This window comes from Pseudorca crassidens, chromosome 6 (assembly GCF_039906515.1).
Source record: "Pseudorca crassidens isolate mPseCra1 chromosome 6, mPseCra1.hap1, whole genome shotgun sequence".
In the NCBI taxonomy this organism is placed as follows: Eukaryota; Metazoa; Chordata; class Mammalia; order Artiodactyla; family Delphinidae; genus Pseudorca; species Pseudorca crassidens.
In genome coordinates this window covers 61,197,318-61,215,732 of record NC_090301.1, presented here as the reverse complement: position 1 = coordinate 61,215,732, position 18,415 = coordinate 61,197,318, and the positions used below count along the sequence as shown (strand labels likewise).

At 35.4% G+C, this 18,415-nt stretch overlaps 1 protein-coding gene and 1 non-coding gene across 4 annotated transcripts in view; one reads left to right on the top strand and one right to left on the bottom strand.

Moving 5' to 3' along the window:
- Nucleotides 1-18,415, bottom strand: part of TLK1 (tousled like kinase 1) — a 150,669-nt gene that overhangs the window by 20,168 nt on the left and 112,086 nt on the right. For all 3 annotated transcript variants that reach the window (XM_067741565.1, XM_067741566.1, XM_067741567.1), the window contains exon 12: nt 8,682-8,748. In XM_067741565.1, the coding sequence (XP_067597666.1) occupies nt 8,682-8,748 (67 nt within the window). The remainder of the gene's footprint in view (nt 1-8,681; nt 8,749-18,415) is intronic.
- TRNAG-CCC (transfer RNA glycine (anticodon CCC)) lies at nt 18,164-18,236 on the top strand. The gene has a single exon. It is a non-coding gene; the product is annotated as a tRNA-Gly (tRNA).

Genomic DNA, 18,415 nt, shown 5'->3' with positions numbered 1-18,415 from the left:
ACTAAACCCTGCTGGACCTTGATCTTAGACTTCCAGCCTCTAGAACTGTGAGAAATAAGTTTCTCTTGTTTAAGCTGTCCAGTCTATGGTATTTTGTTATGGCAGCCTGAACAGATTAATACACATACTTTTAGGCAAACACTAGGCAATACTGCTTAGTATCCTCTCCTTACAGAAAGGGGCAAGGCCCAGTTTTGGTCTAGCCCCAAGGTACAACAGTCTAGAATATGGTAGTCTTAGCAACTAAACTTATCTTTACTGCAGATCATTTCCAAAGATCTATATACTGTAGGCCACACTCTCCTTGCTTGAGACTGACATTAGCCTCTGGGCCATCCTCAGAATTAATTGTTTTCAGAGGGTTCAGGAGAAGCAAGGCAGACCTGGGCTCAAAACTGATCTGAATCATTATGGAATGGAATCCTGTAACGCATGGCAAAGGTAGTAGTCCAAATTATTAAAATAAAAAAGAGAGGCAATCCAGACAGCTAGATCATGTTTAGTAAGAACACCAAGTTTCAATCCTCAAGTCATCCACCAGCTAAGCAATTAAAGCAGAGAAGGTCTAAGAAGAAACAAACAGCATCTCTGGAAGGGAACTGGTCTCTGTAGACAATTATGGTGTTGAAGGGACATGAGTAAGAAAAGATCCCATTAAAGAGAGAGGTAGGTTTGGTAATCACATACAATAACAGGACATGGCTCTTTTCCATTTAAAGAAAAAGATATAGCAATGGACCTTAACAGTACACACTACAGCTATTTTAACAGTATTTTAAAATAAGATCTAATATTCTGAATTACTTAAATATATTAAAATACCCAGGTTAGACAAGTATACAACAGATCTCAATATTGCCTCATCATTTAAGTAACCTGCAAAACATACCACCTTCTAAAATTTTTAACTTTTAAAAATTTATATGGAAGGTAAAACCAGTTTGTCCCTCACCAGATATTTAGCATAGAAATGCTTTCTATTTGTAATCAAAGTCCTTTCTGGCAACTTAGTATCCTCTTGGCTTAACATTCTAAGCTAAAATTACGTTACAGCAACAGCAGAATCTCTGTAAAATGTCAGATTAAAACTGCCAGGCAGATTTGGGGTATTTTTGAGCATTTCCTTTAATGGCAATTTTGTTTTTTAAGTGGGGGTGTGTAGGCATTAAACTATAAAGCTTAAAGAGTTATAAAATGCATTTTCACATGTAAAACTAATGGATTTCCTAAAAAAATTAAACATCCTAGTTTAAACTTCTTTAGCAAATCTTTAATGTATGTTACATGTCAGCCCCACAAAAAAACCCTCAATTTCGAAGAGCAGCCTTTCTATAAAGCCAAGATAAGACAGAAAGTATTTTCTGATATATCGTTCTCAGCTTGCCTATAATCCATGAGGGTTGGCAGAAGAATTCTGTGTGGTATATTATGAAGATGGTGAAAGCAGAGAAAAGCTTATCACTTACAATAATATATTCAACAGCACCATAACAGCATTAGTCCGTCTGGGAAAACTAGTTCAGAATGAGGTTTCAACAAGTTTAACACCAAATTCATTTAGTAGTATGAACAATACAAATCCCTCAAAAGTTAGTATCTCCAGGTCCTCAAATTAAGTTTTAATTTCATTAAATATTTATAATGTCATTCTAAAAGTTTATCACCAGGAGAGTGAAATTAACAAAAGGCACTATTAAAGGCTAACAGAAAGGGCAGTGCAGAAAAAAAGAATTAAGAAAATTTTTACCGATTTACTTCAAATTTATCCTTATTAAATGTCCTCAAATTTTCCTCCATTATATTCTTTAATATATCTTAAATATGGATATGAGAGACATGAGCCATTGGAAATATGAACCAACCAACAAAAAAACCACGTTCAATGTATAGAGATGGGTTTTGAAACTACTGCCCATAATCCTATTTTTGCTTGAGTATGGTTGTATAGATTGAGGACTAGGGTAGGAGGAGGAGAAGGGACAAATATTATGAAATTCCTAGGGAGGTTTTCTTTCCTAACTATATATATGCTCCCTCCATGCCCATCCTCAATCACTGAGCTGGATATTACTGAGGGGAGCATACTGCATCAAACATACCTCAGGTGTGTTTAACTGACTTAATTACTTTAGAACCTTAATGTTTTCCTCTCTGCACTTCATTTCCTTCTTTGGGGGGTGGGGGGTCGTTAATCTCTCTTCAAATGCATAAATATATACATCAAAACCCTTAAATGGGAGTAAGTGTTAAAATGGACGGGTTTTAATTCTGTCAGTTCCCCCATTCTGTTTAAACAAGCCCAACCCTATCTTCTCAGCAGCAAATATATGTAACAGTTCAACTCTCTGGCAAACTTTAAATATTTAGTACACTTCCTGAAAAAGAAATCACAGGTACTGTATTCGGAGGATGAAATTCCTTGATGTTAAAAACACTAGCCAAGGTACTGACACCAAGCCTTAGCACATACAGGTACAATGCCTTACTACTATACTTTCCTCCAGCTTTCTGCCTCCTTTTAACCTTTTTTCAGGACTTTGGTGGATTCCATATTTTTTTTAAGTATGAAAAGATTTAACTTTCTACACAATAATGAGAAGAACCTAATCTTCTAGACTCTCTCTGTACATATGCATATAAACGGCATGGAGTTACAGTTCTTGGCCAGTGGCCAAGCAATTGTTCTCTCTTTTTTGTGAAACAGTGATCTCTACACTGAACTTACAAACCTGAATAAATTAAACCCTGCTCTAACCAATGGTTAACTTGACTTCTAAGATTCTTTCCAAAATTAAAAAAATTCCATTGCCTATATAACAACTGGATTAATATCAAACACTACAGAAGTAAAACACATTGTACTGCTAAATTTTCACTTTGGTAAGTGAACAATCATCTACTATCAAGTAAAGATGTATAATTATAAATGGTGGGGAAAAAGCCAGGAATATGTTTGTAGGTTTACAATGAGAGTAGGAAGTAGAGTATACACTGGGAGCTTTCCTATCTACAGCTAGTTCCATGTTCTCTCAGCACAGGCAGCTTTCATAGATGGTACTCATTTTTAAATGGAAGCAGTACTAAGCACAAAATGTCAAGTTTAGAATTCCAACACTCTTCTTGGCACTTTTCTTGCCCACACATGCCAAGAAGTCAGGAACCTCATAATATTCTTCATGGGCTTAATGGTGACTTTTTCTAGTATAATGCATTTTCACTAGATTTCCACTGAAAACTACTTCCTACACAAGTAGCATCTTGTGTTATGTTCTAGAGAAACATAATGTACAATGTGGTTGGCTCTGAGAGAAAAATTTCTTGAATATAAAGGTGCACACACAGTTTTAGAGATTAAGCCCTCTAGCATTAATTATTTTCATACTTTTATTCGAAACTAAAGTGACGAGATGCCACATATGCAAACTTATTCTTTGTGGTCATACTAAGGATTTGAAAAATCAGATGACAGTGGTATTCTAGAAAGAAAGACCAAAGGAGATATCAAACTTCAAGAATATTTGGGGGTTAATTCACCTAAAACCAATGCCCTGTATCCTCCACTGTTCAAAAGGCTTGCAGACAATCCATTGTCTTCCATTTCAACTAGTTGCATGGTCCACTGTGAAGGAGTGAGAAAAGAGCTGTGTGCTTGTTCTTGACCTGTAAAGATTTCATCATGGAAGATTAATACTGATGCTGCGGCTGCCTGTTACTGGTTGTTTCTCTTTGCAGGTGCCAAAATCAGTCAGAGAACAGGATTTCAGTGGCAGAGTTGTTGCTATACTGTTATCTCTTCAGAACGGAGGCACAAGGAGAGATGAATGCCACATCGCAAGGAGCAAAGGAGAGAGAGAGAAAGAAATGGTGTCAGGTGGCATGTTGGATGCGATTTTTGTTTTAGTAGAGATTGAGATGACTGTAATTGTTTAGCTGATTCCTTCGGTCTGCAAAGATACACTTGTGTTGGTGCTGATGGTTCTTGACTAATCCTGTTTCAATTACAAGTTGGTTATGTTTTTCCAATAAAAATTTCTGACACTTATATTCAGGGCTTCTCTCTCTCTCTCTCTCTCACACACACACACACACACACACACACACACACACACCCCAAAACACATACATTAAAGCCAATCCCTACAATACTATCTAATATTCCATATTGAGATGTCAAATCTTCTATATGCATTCTCTCCAACTAATCAAATATTTAAAATCCAGAAAACAAAAAAATTTGAAGACTAGAAAATAAGGAGCAACACCTCCACGTGTTGTTCACATCACAAACTTGAATAATAGCGGTGGCATGACATAGTTATTGGTCCCAATAACTTTCAAAATTCTTACTTCCTCTTTATTTTGGCATATTATGATTGGTAACTTGTATCTTTTAAATGATAATATGACTACGGAGATAATCTATTACAAGGAAAATGGTTTTTCAGGGATTTTTTAAAACGTTGTTTGTGTTAGTTTAGTAACAATTCTTGGAAAGCACATCCACGTAGTTTTCTTCAGTTCCAGAATAAAGATCTGAACTATACAAACAACAACCTAGCAGAACTCCTCAAATCACAAAGATAAATGACTTTCCCATAACTAGAATGTATCAAAGACTGGTATCAAAACAGGATCAACCATAAAAGCTAACTGGTATGTGGTTTATTAGTTTCCTTAAATCCAGAGACTCCACATGTGGCACAGGTGCAATGGGATTTTAAATGGGATTTAGTTGCTCTGCCTCAAAGGAACAACTTTTTGAAGACAGGAAATTATTCCCATTGCAACTACAAGCTTTTAATGAGTGATAATTAAGGAAGTTTGTGCATAATTACTAGTAGCAAAAAAGTTATTTTTTAATAAGTTTTAGGAATAATTTGTACAGTCTCCATATACTTTACTGTATAGTTCTTTTCTGTTCTATTCAATTAAATCTTTAGCTCTATAAAAGGTAAAATTATACTAGAGTGTATTCACACATTTTAGCCTAAAAAAAGTGCTTTCCCTGTTGACCTTTAAAAATAAACTTAGAATGAAAAACAATGAAGCAGCTAATAATAAAGAAATATTCTAGTTGACAGAACAGTCACTAACAGGATACCCAAGGAAAGTAATATATAAGAGAAAGAAAGAAGTATGCGTGTGTGGAAAACTTAACTGCTCTCCTTTATCTGCAATGAAAATGAAACAGCATGTTTCTGGGGGGAAAAAAAAAGAGCAAACATTCACACTACTCTAAGAAACATGCAGAGAAAGCTACAAGTGAATTAATTCTTCTGAATACAAAAGGATCAACTTGCTATTTATCTACAACTAGAGAACTGTAGGAATAAAGCGTAAGGGTACTGCCACTGAAATAGGAGGGAAAAAAAAAGAAATAGCAGTGAGGAAAGGTTCAAGTTTCGCTTTGCCAGTTACTAGCTGTATTAATTTAGACAAAGCAAACAGAGAAGATCCTGGCATTCAAATTTAACATTAATGTTCACTTTAGAATGGTTAAAACTTCAAAGTGAATAAAATGTAATATTATGTAATTCTCCTGAAATGAGAATTTGAATCATGCCTGATTTAGGCAGTGTGGAAATAAAGTGAATTTTGGTGAATGAGTGAGCAATAATTTCACAAACTGATTAATAACTAAAACAATAAATATTAAATAATCCTTGCTATATTAAAAAAAGATGATGCTGCATAATAACTTCCCTAATTTCAAAAGAAAATAAGCTCTTAAGTAAGTTTACATTTACTATTTGGTAGTTACCAGAAATATGTATTTATTTTAGCCATGGACTTACTGCTCAACTCTCATTTGTTACTCTATCACACTAACAGATTCATTGGATTTGGATTTATTATGTTTCTAACCCTACAGAATAGCACAGAATATGAACTGAATTTTATGATTTATTCAATGGTAAATATACTTTCTCATATTTCAGCTTCTCTATTCAATTATTATGATTATCTTTATGAAACACAATGCACATCATAAATTATTTATCTCAAGAAAAAGTAAATAGGCCTTCTAGTCTCCTATGTCCAAATGGTATGGGTTTTGTCAATGATGGACATTTTTTCCTTTGGTGTCAACAAATTTAATCTAATAATTCCATTTAACTTCAAGAGTTTTTATTAAAGGGAGACTAAGAGTCACCTTTGCTAATGCAGGAGTATGCTGGGCTTCATATCTAAACCCTAAGCTGATGTAGGTCATGATTAATTCCTATGCAGGTTACATGGACACCAAATACAGATCAGATCCAGCCTATGGCAGAAGCTATATAGTTACATGTCAGGGCATAGTTCATGTTGGCTTAAGATAGAGGTGATAACATCTTTTCTTTTAACTCAAGCTTGCTCTCTATGTGTTAAAAGTGTCCAATCTACCTGTGTTTTAGAAAACAAAATGACCTATTTTTAATGCCCTACTTTCCAACTGTGCTTTAGAATGCCAAATAACTTATTTTTAACACATGTAACTGAATGATTATTTTTAAATTGTATGACTCAAAAATTAATACCCAGTGGTAAAGCAGACAACTGCTATTTATTTGTGCTCTAAGGTGACACTACTTACTCAATTTTGTTCTCTGTGTGTACTACTAGCCACTTTCTTCATAATGCATTCATTCTCCTCACCCAAAATAGTCTTTCAGAAGAAAATGTGAGAATTCAAGACATGATAGTATATTTCAGCATTATTTCATCCACTCTCCCAAAATATTCCATGACGGAGATCAAAGAAAAGTAATGTTGTAAATTGGTTAAGAAGAAGATAAAGTTAGAAATCTAAAACTGCTCAGTAAATTTGATAAAAGCTGAAAAAAAATAAAATAGGAAAAAGATCATGGAGGGGACAATTATTAGAAAGAATGAGTAAATACAAAAAATGGAGAAGTCAAACACTGGGAAAGAAGATAATATGGAGGTTAGAAGAAAAGGTGTAGTAATCTACAACAGCTTACAACTGTTTATGTAGTATCTAGACATTTAAGTATATGTACCTCACTTACAAAATAGAAGTGTTTCAGAGAAATGAAATATTTTCAATGTACCAGGAAAGCTTTAAAATCAATCAACCACCCACCAACCAAAAATAAAAACAAACCCTCCTCTGAATCCTTTTAAGTGTTTTTGTAATACAAATAGCTGATTCCTAATTTAACTGCTTTACAATTTCAGATTTTATAATAAGTTTTCATAAAATAAAACATGTACAATCTCATCATTAGAAAGAGTAACTTTAAATTTACTATTATATGCGAAAATAATAACCCTCCAGTTAATTATATTCTTTAGTATCCCATTATCATGAGAGGCTGGTTAGAAAATAATTGATAAATGTTTATATGGGACATCAAACACAGGTCTCTATGAATTTCTTATCAAAATAGCTTAAGTGGGCAGACAAATACTTGTACTAATTATGAACTACAAAATCCCCTCTTCCCTTCTGTAGTCCCATTACAACTCCATCGGATACAAAACAGACTGAAGTTGCCTACTTACACCAAAGAGCAAGAGAAATGTCAATAACTACAATAGAATACAAAAACAAAACAGCAGAATATAAATCATTTTAGAATTTACTGTTCAAGTAGTTTAGGTTGAAACTTTTCTGAGCAGGGGAATAGACAGATATGACATAATAAAGAACACTAACACAAATTACACATATATATATGTGTGTATATACACATACACACATACATATGTACACAAAATATAATTTTCTTCTTTTCCCTGTAGTTAAATGGCAGGGATCTGAAGCATGGTGATAACATTCCAAAAACAAAAACATCTATAGTGAGATGGTAGCTGCTGCAAGAATGGGCTTCTCTGACCTACCTTACCCTACCCCAGGGAGATGACTTCATAGACACTATCTTTAATTAGTTCACTAACTCAGGTTTAGCTATTATTCAGTCTATTAAAGAAACGTAAGTAATGTGACAAGCAGAAAGCAGAATTAAAAAATTGGATCAAAGGCAAAGAATTTTATATCTGTCGGTAACTTCATTTTGAGGGGTAAAATCTACTCTATTATTTCTTTAAGTGGTTTGAACTAAAAAACAATGAACTGATTACAATTTCAGAGTTTACAAATAAGTACAAAGCTACACATTATAAAAATTTACTAATAACATATAACAATGTTTTTCTAAATTATATCACTTCATATTATTACTGATGATCAGGTTCTTCTAAATTTGCCAATGTACATATTTTAATTGAAACATTTAATTGAGCATTCAATATCTTCAAAGTTAAGCCAAAGAAACATGTTTGTTATTAATTTATACTTATTTCAATTTATTATGAAATGGACACAAACAATATGGAATCTTACATTTCATCTTATATATGAAGCATTTTTTAACAAAAAGATAGCATCTAACAGAGTAATTGTAAGAACCTGGAGGTCTGGCCAGGAATCATTCCTCCATTACAGGGACATGGTATCATCAGCATCTCAAATGTCTGTAAGTTGCCACAAGGTAAAGGAATGTTATTTTAATATATTCAACATAAAAATGCAACTTTAATGCCCCTCTTTTTTGGTCCAAAGTTTTTAATTTAAGTGCTTTCTCTCTTAAGTTTTGACTTCTTCAATAAGAAACTTATAACACAACTTTCCACAACCTCTGGTAAACTAAAAATCCAGCATATGCTTCACATACCTTTTTGAGATGTCCTAGTCTAAGTTTGAAAATTTCTTCCTGTTCATGATATTCTGCCAAAGTCAACCTGTCAAAATGGAATTGTAATTCTAGATATTAAGATTAACACTTATTATTTCTTATTAACAACCAACAAAAAATAAGATAAAATTAATCAAATGGAAATACTAAAATGTTGACAACTTTCAGCCTAAAATACATAAGCCAAAAGCATTCCTCAGAATACATCTTATTGAAGGTATTCTTCAGAATACATCTAATACTTACAGATGGAACAATTGACTGATTCATAAATTCAACAACTATTTAATGAGTACCACGAATCAAGTGATATTCTAGAATTTAGATCTTAAGGATACAATGAAAAGGACAGTTTCTCCTTACACTCTCATTTGAACTTACACTCCGTAGTGGGGGTAAGAAAGCAGAAGAGAAACAATTTAGTCCAGAAATAAAATAATCCCAAATAACAGTAAGTGTTATGAAGAAAATTAGAAAGGGTGGTGTGATAATGACTGTATTACACTAACTTGCACTGAGTTTTAGGGAGGTAATCTTGATCTAAATATCAAAAAGGACCTAGGGGAGTATGTTCTAGACATAGGTTAAAGCAAGTACAAAGACACTAAGATAGAAACAGGTTGATATATGAGGAGAGGAAAAAATGCAAGTATCAAAACATAGTCAAAGATGCTGTCAGCAAAAGACGTAAAGCAGGGGGGCAGCTTCTGTATGGACTTTTAGGCCAAGCAAAGAATTTCATTTCACTTTAAGAGTACTGGGAAATCACTACAAAGGGAATCAGTCCAATTTGGGCGCTGGTTTAAAAAAAGAAAGAAAGAAACTAAGACATTTTTCCCTTCTCTGCTTCCATGTGCTAGTGAATAACTGAGATATAGGGATGCTAAAACTATAGTCAAACCATCAAATTATTAATAAATATAAACAGACATATTATTAATTTCAAATATTCCTATATAAATTTGAAAAATAATTGCAGCTAACCCTTGAACAACAAGGGTTTGAACCATGCAGGTTCACTTATACTAAGATTTTTAAAAATAAATACATATTACAGTACTACATGATCTGTAGCTGGCTGAATCTGTGGATGCGGAACTGCAGACACAGAGGCCAGCTGTAAAGTTATGCGCTCAATTTTCAACTGTGGGAGGGGTGGAGCCCCAACCCTCATGTTGTTCAGGGTTCAACTGTAGTTTAATGTATGTAGAACCATAACAAGACATATACATATTATAACATTTCCTAAGAAAAAATGATTCTGTATCATTAAAGTGAAAGGAAGAGAAAAAAAACCACTCAACAACAAAACAACTTCCATTTCATACACCAATATTGAAAAAATTGCTTTTATCTATCACATTCAAGCCGTTGTTTGTTTACTTATGTGTTCTGGGTGTATTTGGTTAAGCTCCTAACCCAAGTATGACTTATTTACGCTTGGTGCAGGTCCCTCAGCAACATTCAGTATAAACGCTATTTCCCTTTAGCTAGATGCTAATTAAATTTACTAATTCTCAAGAAAGGGTATTCAAATGAAACAATAAAAAACCTCCAAGAAATTCAGTTAGCATTCCATTAGAAATATCTTAAGAGTGAAGAAGTAAACATTTAAAATTAAATCTCTCTACCCAGTCTTAGGTTAATACAATCACTGGATTTTATTATACTGAATATAGCTGTATAGTTGCAGCGGCTGCTTAAATTCAGAGAACTAAATGTTGCATTGTGAATGTGAAACATTCATGCAGATGGAATGAAAGAAGAAGGGGGTAAGGTGATATTTTTTAAAAATGAGGTTTGGAAACTAAAATTGATAATATCTCAACTAGCCCAGTAAAGTAAAGCCATATGAATTTTGGCAAATAGCTTCTGGATTGGCATATATGCCACCAATGGAAATCACCTGTATAAGAATATCATAACTTCCTATTCTTAAAATATGGTTTTAGGCCCACTGGTTGAACATAGGATGGGCTCAGAACTAATTTTTTAAAAATATGTAAATATTCTGTTTGTTTCTATACAGGAATAAAATACAATTCTATACTTTGGTTTTTACTGAGTTAAAGTATAGCTAAATTTAGTATTCATAAATTAAAATTCATATGACTAATTTAGTTTCTTAAAATTTTTGATACTGTATTCTACTAAGAAGTTTGGCTATCATGCAAAACTGTACAGCTACTACACACACAGATGGCTGGGAATTTCTGCAATTTGGAGGGAAGATATTTTGTCGTCTTGAGTTGGTAGTAGTTTTCAATAGCTACTTTTCTTCTGAGTTAATAATAAATCAATGTCAATTAACTCCATGATAACTTAGTTTGTTGAATACTGTTTGGTTAATCTTGTAGTATATAATGTAATGCATATTTGCTATTTACTAGTTCCAGTTGTTAATATGTTTGTACTGTGGTTCAAATATAAATAGTCCACATCCCTATAGCTAAAGCAAATGCACACAAATACTTCATTGAGTTCAAAAGCTTTGACCTCAGAGCATTATTTTATAGGTCTAATCCTAATATGAAACATACAATTCTCACTAAAGGTTAACGGTAACTTTCAGCAGCAGCAGCAGCAGCAGAACTTTGCTATTTCCTTACTGCATTTTGATTATTACTACTATAAAACTTCAAATAAACAGCAAAGAAAAAAATGTATATATATATTAATTTCTCTCTGCTTGGTTTTAAAGCATCAATAAGCAGATTTCATAGACAGTATTAAATACTGTCTATTTAAATACTGTCTAAATACTATTAAATTAAATATTAAATATTAAATACTATTGACTTTCTTGGGCAGTGACTCTTACCATTTTGCGATCATGGATATCTAAAAATTACCTAGGGACTTCCCTGGTGGTGCAGTGGTTAAGAATTCACCTGCCAATGCAGGGGACACAGGTTCGATCTCTGGTCTGGGAAGATCCTGCATGCCGCAGAGCAACTAAGCCCGTTCGCCACAACTACTGAGCCTGTGCTCTAGAGCCCCCAAGCCACAACTACTGAGCCCGCGTGCCACAACTACTGAAGCCCGCATGCCTAGAGCCCATACTCCGCAACAAAAGAAGCCACCACATGAGAAGCCTGTGCACTGAAACAGAGAGTACCCTCCGCTCGCCGCAACTAGAGAAAGCCCGCGTGCAGCAATGAAGACCCAACCCAGCCCAATAAATAAATAAAATTATATTAAAAAAATAAGATGTGTTTGTATACACCAGCAATTGAACAATCTAAAAAAGGTATTAAGAATACAATTCAATTTATAATAGAATCCAAAAGAATAAAATACGTAGGAATAAATTTAACTCAGGAAGTGACCTGCACACTAAAAACTACAAAATATTGCTAAAGAAATGAAAGCATACTAATTAAATGAAAGGACTTCTGTGTTCATGAATTAGAAGACCTACTATTGTTAAAAGGGCAATCCTCCCCAAAGTGATCCACAGACCCAATGTAATCCTGATCAAAATACACATCACCCATTTTACTAAAATGGGAAAGCTGATTCTTAAATTCATATGGAAATGCAAGGGTCCTCAAACAGACAAAACAATATTGAAAAAGAAAAAGTTAGAGGACTTACACTTCCTATTTCAAAAATTAAAACAAAGTTATATTCATCATGGCTTCCCTGGTGGCACAATGGTTGACAGTCCGCCTGCCGATGCAGGGGACAGGGGTTCGTGCCCCGGTCTGGGAAGATTACACATGCCGCGGAACGGCTAGGCCCGTGAGCCATGGCCGCTGAGCCTGCGCGTCCGGAGCAGCCCGCATGCCGGAAAAAAAAAAAAAAGTTATATTCATCAAAAGAGTGTGGTACTGCCATAAGGATAGACACATACTGTATGATTCTTTTTAATGAAGTATCCAGAAGAGGCAAACAGACATAGAGAAAACAAACATAGAGAAAGCAGATTATTTGTTACCAGGAGGATGTAGGGAGGGAGGCATGGGGAGTGATTAATTAATGCGCATTAGGTGTTCTGGGTGAATAAAGTGTTTTGAAACTAAAGGGAGGTTGTGGTTGCATAACATTGTGAATGCACTAAATGCCACTGAACTGTATGTGCTTTTTTTTTTTTAAATAAATTTATTTATTTTTGGCAGTGTTGGGTCTTCGTTGCTGTGTGCGGGCTTTCTCTACTTTCGGCAAGCAGGGTTACTCTTCGTTGCGGTGCGCGGGCTTCTCAATGCGGCGGCTTCTCTTGTTGCAGAGCACAGGCTCTAGGGCACGTGGACTTCAGTAGTTGTGGCACGCGGGCTCAGTAGTTGTGGCATGCAGGCTCTAGAGTGCAGGCTCAATATTTGTGGCGCACGGGCTTAGCTGCTCTGCGGCATGCGGGATCTTCCCGGACTAGGGCTTGAACCCGGGTCCCCTGTATTGGCAGGCGGATTCTTAACCACTGCGCCACCAGGGAAGTCCCTGTATATGCTTTTAAGTGGCTACTTGTATGTTATGCAAATTTCACCTCAATTTTTTTTTTTTTAAGTATCACTGGGGAAAAGAAACGGGGGTGTGTGGGAAGGATGAAACTAGTCTGCTTCTGAAGAGCCCAATGTTCACAATAGAATAAAAACTGAATTGAGAACTAACGACTTTCACCAAGTGCCAGTGTGGTGTGTAGAGTAATGGCCCCATAAAGATGTCCACATCCTAATCCTTGGACATGTGAGTACGCTACGTTACACAACAAAGGAGAATTAAAGTAGCAGATGGAATTAAAGTTGCTAATTAGCTGACTTTAAAATAGGGATTTAGGGACTTCCCTGGTGGTCCAGTGGTTAAGACTTCACCTTCCAATGCAGGGGGTGCGGGTTCAATCCCTGGTCGGGGAGCTAAGATCCCACATGCCTCGTGGCCAAAAAGCCAAAACATAAAACAGAAGCAACATTGTAACAAATTCAATAAAGACTTTAAAAATGGTCCACATCAAAAAAATCTTTATATAAATAAATGAAATAGGGATTTATTCCGGATTACCCTTTGGGGATGTAATTACAAGAGGCCTTAAGTGCAGAGAGAAGGGCAGACATCTCAGAATCACAGTGACATAACATGAGAAAGACTTGACTTGCTACTGCTGGCTTGCAGATGGAAGGGGATCACGAACCAAGCAATATGGGCAGGGCCTCTAGAAGCTGGAAACAGCAAGAAGATGCATTCTCTTTTAGAGTAACACAGCCCTGACAACACCCTGACTTTAGCCCAGGGAGACCCATTTTGGATTTGTGATCTCCAAAACTGTAAGATAATAAATTAGTGTTGTTTGAACTCACTGAATTTGTGGTAATTTGTTACAGCAGCAGTAGGAAACTACTACAGATCTTGGTACCTGGAAATGGGATGTTCCGATAATAAACACCTAAAAATATGGAAGTGGCTTTGGAATTGGGCAGTGGGCAAGAGGCTAGGAGAATTTTGAGGGGCATGATTTAAAAATAACCTTAGACTGCCTTGAACGGACTACTAGCAGAAATACGAATGTTAACAACTCTGCCAAGTGAGGATGCAAGGAATTCCACGAGGAGCATAGTACGGAAAACACAAACAGCCTTAGAGAACACCTAAAGTGTCATGAATGGACCGTCAGTAGATAGTAGAGGTGCCACTGGTGAGAACTCAGAAGGAAATGAGAAACATGTTCTGAAAACTGGAGGAATCCTTGTTATTATGAAAGAAAGCTTAGCAAAACTGTATCCTATAGTTATGCAGAAAGCCAAACATGTAAGAAATGAACTTAGGAAATTTCCAAATAGAGTGTTGAAGGTGTGGACTGGTTTCTTCTCACTGTTTATATTAAAATGTAAGAAGAGAGAGGTAAATCAAAGGGAAGAAATGTTCAACCAAAAAACCCCCCAGGATTTAATGTTTTAAGAAATTCTCATCTTATTCAGAGTACAAAATACACCAAAATTGAGATTCATGGTCAAAGCTGCTCTTAAAAAGAAGGATGTCTGGACAACCTTTTGCTAATACTCCAGAGAAGTCAGAGTATTCATCACATAAACAGTCTTTAAAAAGATGAAGTGGGTGACTCATAGATCCTCTTAGCCTTCTCTGCAGAAGCCAAAAATAGCGATGAAATTATCTAGAAAAGAATCATAGAGGATCCTCTTGTCTAATGGAGTGAATCCTTGTGTCATACATGAAAGATCCACAAGATTCTTGGAAACTTTATACCAGCAGAAACACTACCAGCTTGGATTTTACAGGACAGAGAGTACAAAATGAAAGGCTGCCAAACACTCAAAACTCTACAAACAAGAAACTGGTTGAAAAAGCTACTCAGCAACAAATACACGTTAACCTTCATGAAAAAGAAATCTTCATGAAAAACACTCAGAGGACAGAAACTTGCAGAGCCACATGCTATAGAAAAATTATTACCAGAACTTGAAACCAGAGTTTGCCAGGATGGATTTCGAAACTGCTTGGGATCAGTGACACCTTTAATATTTTTCTGTTTGAACGGAAAATGTCTCTAACTCTTAACCTATGCCTGTCTCCATCACTGTATTTTGGGAAGAGTTAACTTGTTTCTTGAGGTTCACAGATTAAGAGGAATTGTTCTCAGCGTGGATTATACACAGTCTCACTCATAACTGATTTAGATAATGAGATTTAGAATGTTTAAATTAATGAGATTTAGATAAGATTTTTAGATGTCGAATGAAGGCTGTAATGAGGTTGAGACTTTGCAGATAGGACAAATGGATTTTGCATGTGGGAAAGATGTGCATCTTGGGTCAGAGGGCAGATTGTATAGGTAGAATAATGACTTTCCAAAAATGCCACATCCTAATCCTCGGGACTTGTGAATATGTTTAAAGGCCAAGGATTAAATGGGATTAATATTGCTAATTAGCTGACCTTAAAATAAGGTGACTATTGTGGATAATACAGCCATGAGTACACAGTGTAAAGAAAAAGAATTTTTATCTGAAGGAAGCTGGGAGAAGGCGCAGAAGAGGTAACATCTGAGCCTGGTTAAACAGGAGCAGCAGAAAGAAGCCAGGAGGAAGAAAAAGGGCACACAGGGGCATGGTGACCCAGAAGCACAGCATGTAGACGTGCAAGCAAAAAGAAAAGCCAATGTATACTGTAGATTAAAGAATTTATCTTCTAGTGTTTGCGAAGAGTTTAAAGACAGATCAATGCTGAATTTTATATATTTTGGCATCTATTAAGATGATCATATAATCTTTTTCTTTATGTAGAAAATTACATTGATTTTTCTTATATTAAACCAACCTAGCATACCTGAAACAAATCAAACTTGGTCTTGATAAATTATCATTTTTATATATTATCTGTTGGGTTGCTAATATTTTATTTAATATTTTTGCATTTACTTTTTAAAAAAATTTATTTATTTTAAAATTTATTTATTTTTGGCTGCACTGGGTCTTCGCTGCTGCACGCAGGCTTTCTCCAGTTGCAATGAGCAGGGGCTACTCTCCGTTGTGGTGCACGGGCTCCTCACTGCAGTGGCTTCTCTTGTCGCAGAGCACAGGCTCTAGGCACATGGGCTTCAGCAGTTGTGGCTCGCGGGCTCAGTAGTTGTGGCTTGTGGCCTCTAGAGCAGAGGCTCAGTAGTTGTGGTGCACGAGCTTAGTTGCTCCACAGCATGTGGGATCCTCCCGGACCAGGGATCGAATCTGTGTCCCCTGCACTGGCAGGTGGATTCTTAACCACTGCGCCACCAGGGAAGTCCTGCATTTACTTTTATAAGCGATATTAGACTATAACTTTCCTTCCTTGTACAGTCTTTCTTGAATTTTGAGAAGACTGTGCTGGCCTACATAAAATAAGTTGGAAGTGTTTCTGCCTTAGCTGCTCTTCAAAAGTTTTTAAAAGATTAGCACTATTTCTTCCTTAAATGGTTGGCAGAATTCATAGATGAAGTCCTCTGTACCTGGAGTTTTCTATGATCAAAGATTTTAATTACAGGTTAGATTTCTTTAACAGTTACAGAACTATTTGTTTCTTCTAGTGTCAATTTTTTTAAGTTGTATCTTTCTAGAAATTTATCCATTTCACAAAAATTTTAAATTTAAGTCATTTACAATATTTTGTTTTCCTTTAAAATACCTGTAGGCTCTGTAGCAACATTCCTTTTTTCATTCCTGATAATGGTCGTCTTTTCTCTCTTTCTTGTTTCCAATTTTATTAGTCCCCCTCACCCACAAAAAAACCCCACACACCTTTTTTGGATTGGTTGATTCTCTATATTGTATGTTTGTTTCCTGTATCAAAATTTCTGCTCTTTTCTTTCTTCTCCTCCTTCTTTAATTCTGCTCATCTTCTGACTTACTGAAATAGATGTTCAGTTTATAAAGTCTTAGTCTTTCTTCTTTTCCTATATACGTATATAAGGCTATAAATTTACCTCTAGATATTGTTTCAGATTTATCTCACAAATTTTTGCTGTGTAGCACTTTCACTATCATTCATCTAAAAATATCTTCTCATTTCCACTGAGACTTTTGCACTATCTTTTTTGTTTCTGATTTCTAGTTTAATTCCACCGTGGTCAGAGAACATATTCCATACGATTCCAATCCTTTAAGTTTCACCCATGAGTTCTACCGAACATTTAAGGAAGAAACAATGTCAGTCTTACATAAACTCTTTCAATCCTTTGAAATTTGCTGAGGCCTGCTTTATGACCCAACATGGTCAATTTTTATAAAAGTCCACATTTAAAAAGAAGATACATTTTGCAAATGTTAGGAGGTTACATATTCATTAGGTCAAGTCTGTCAATCCCACCGAATTCTTCTATACCCGCACTATATGTTGTTTTATATTGTTTTATTTTTATCTACTTGTTCTCTGTGTGTGTGTGTGTTGAAATCTCCCATTATAATCTGTGGATCTGTCCATATCTCCTAAAAGTACTGTCAATTTTTTATCTGTCTTGAGGGTATGTTACTATGCACACAAATTTAGAATTATTGTATGTTCCTAGTGATTTTAAACTTTTATAGTTATGAAACAATCACCTTATTTCCTGTAATTTTTTTTGCTTTAAATTTTACTTACTGTGTCTGATATAATACAGCTTTCTTTCAGTTGATATTTGCCTAGAATGTTTTCTTTCTTAACTTTTATTTCTAATATATTTTTTCCCCCTTTGGCTGCTTTTGAGAATTTCTCTTTGCCTTGATTTTCTGAAATTTTATTAACATGTGTCTGGGTGAGTATTTCTTTATATTCATCCTACTTGGAATTCTCTGGCCTTCATGAATCTATAGACTGATCTTGCTCATCTGTTTTAAAATATGCTCAGTTATCTAATCTCTAAACACTGCTTTTGCTCCATTCAAGATTGTCTTTCTACAGAGTCAGCTGACTTGTCAATAATAATAATTTAAGTCAGAAGACAGTAAAATAATATCTTCAAATAACTACCAACCTAAAATTCTAAAACCAATAAAGGTACTTCCCTGGTGGTCCAGTTGGTAAGATGCTGCACTCCCAATGTAGGGGCCCCAGGTTCAATCCCTGGTCAGGGAACTAGATCCTGCATGCATGCCGCAACTAGAGTTTGCATGCCACAGCTGAGAGTCTGCATGCCACGATTAAGAGTCTGCATGTCACAACTAAGAGTCCCCATGCTGCAACTAAAGATCCCGCATGCCCCAACTAAGACCCGGTGCAGCCAAAATAAATGAATTTTTTAAAATAAATAAATA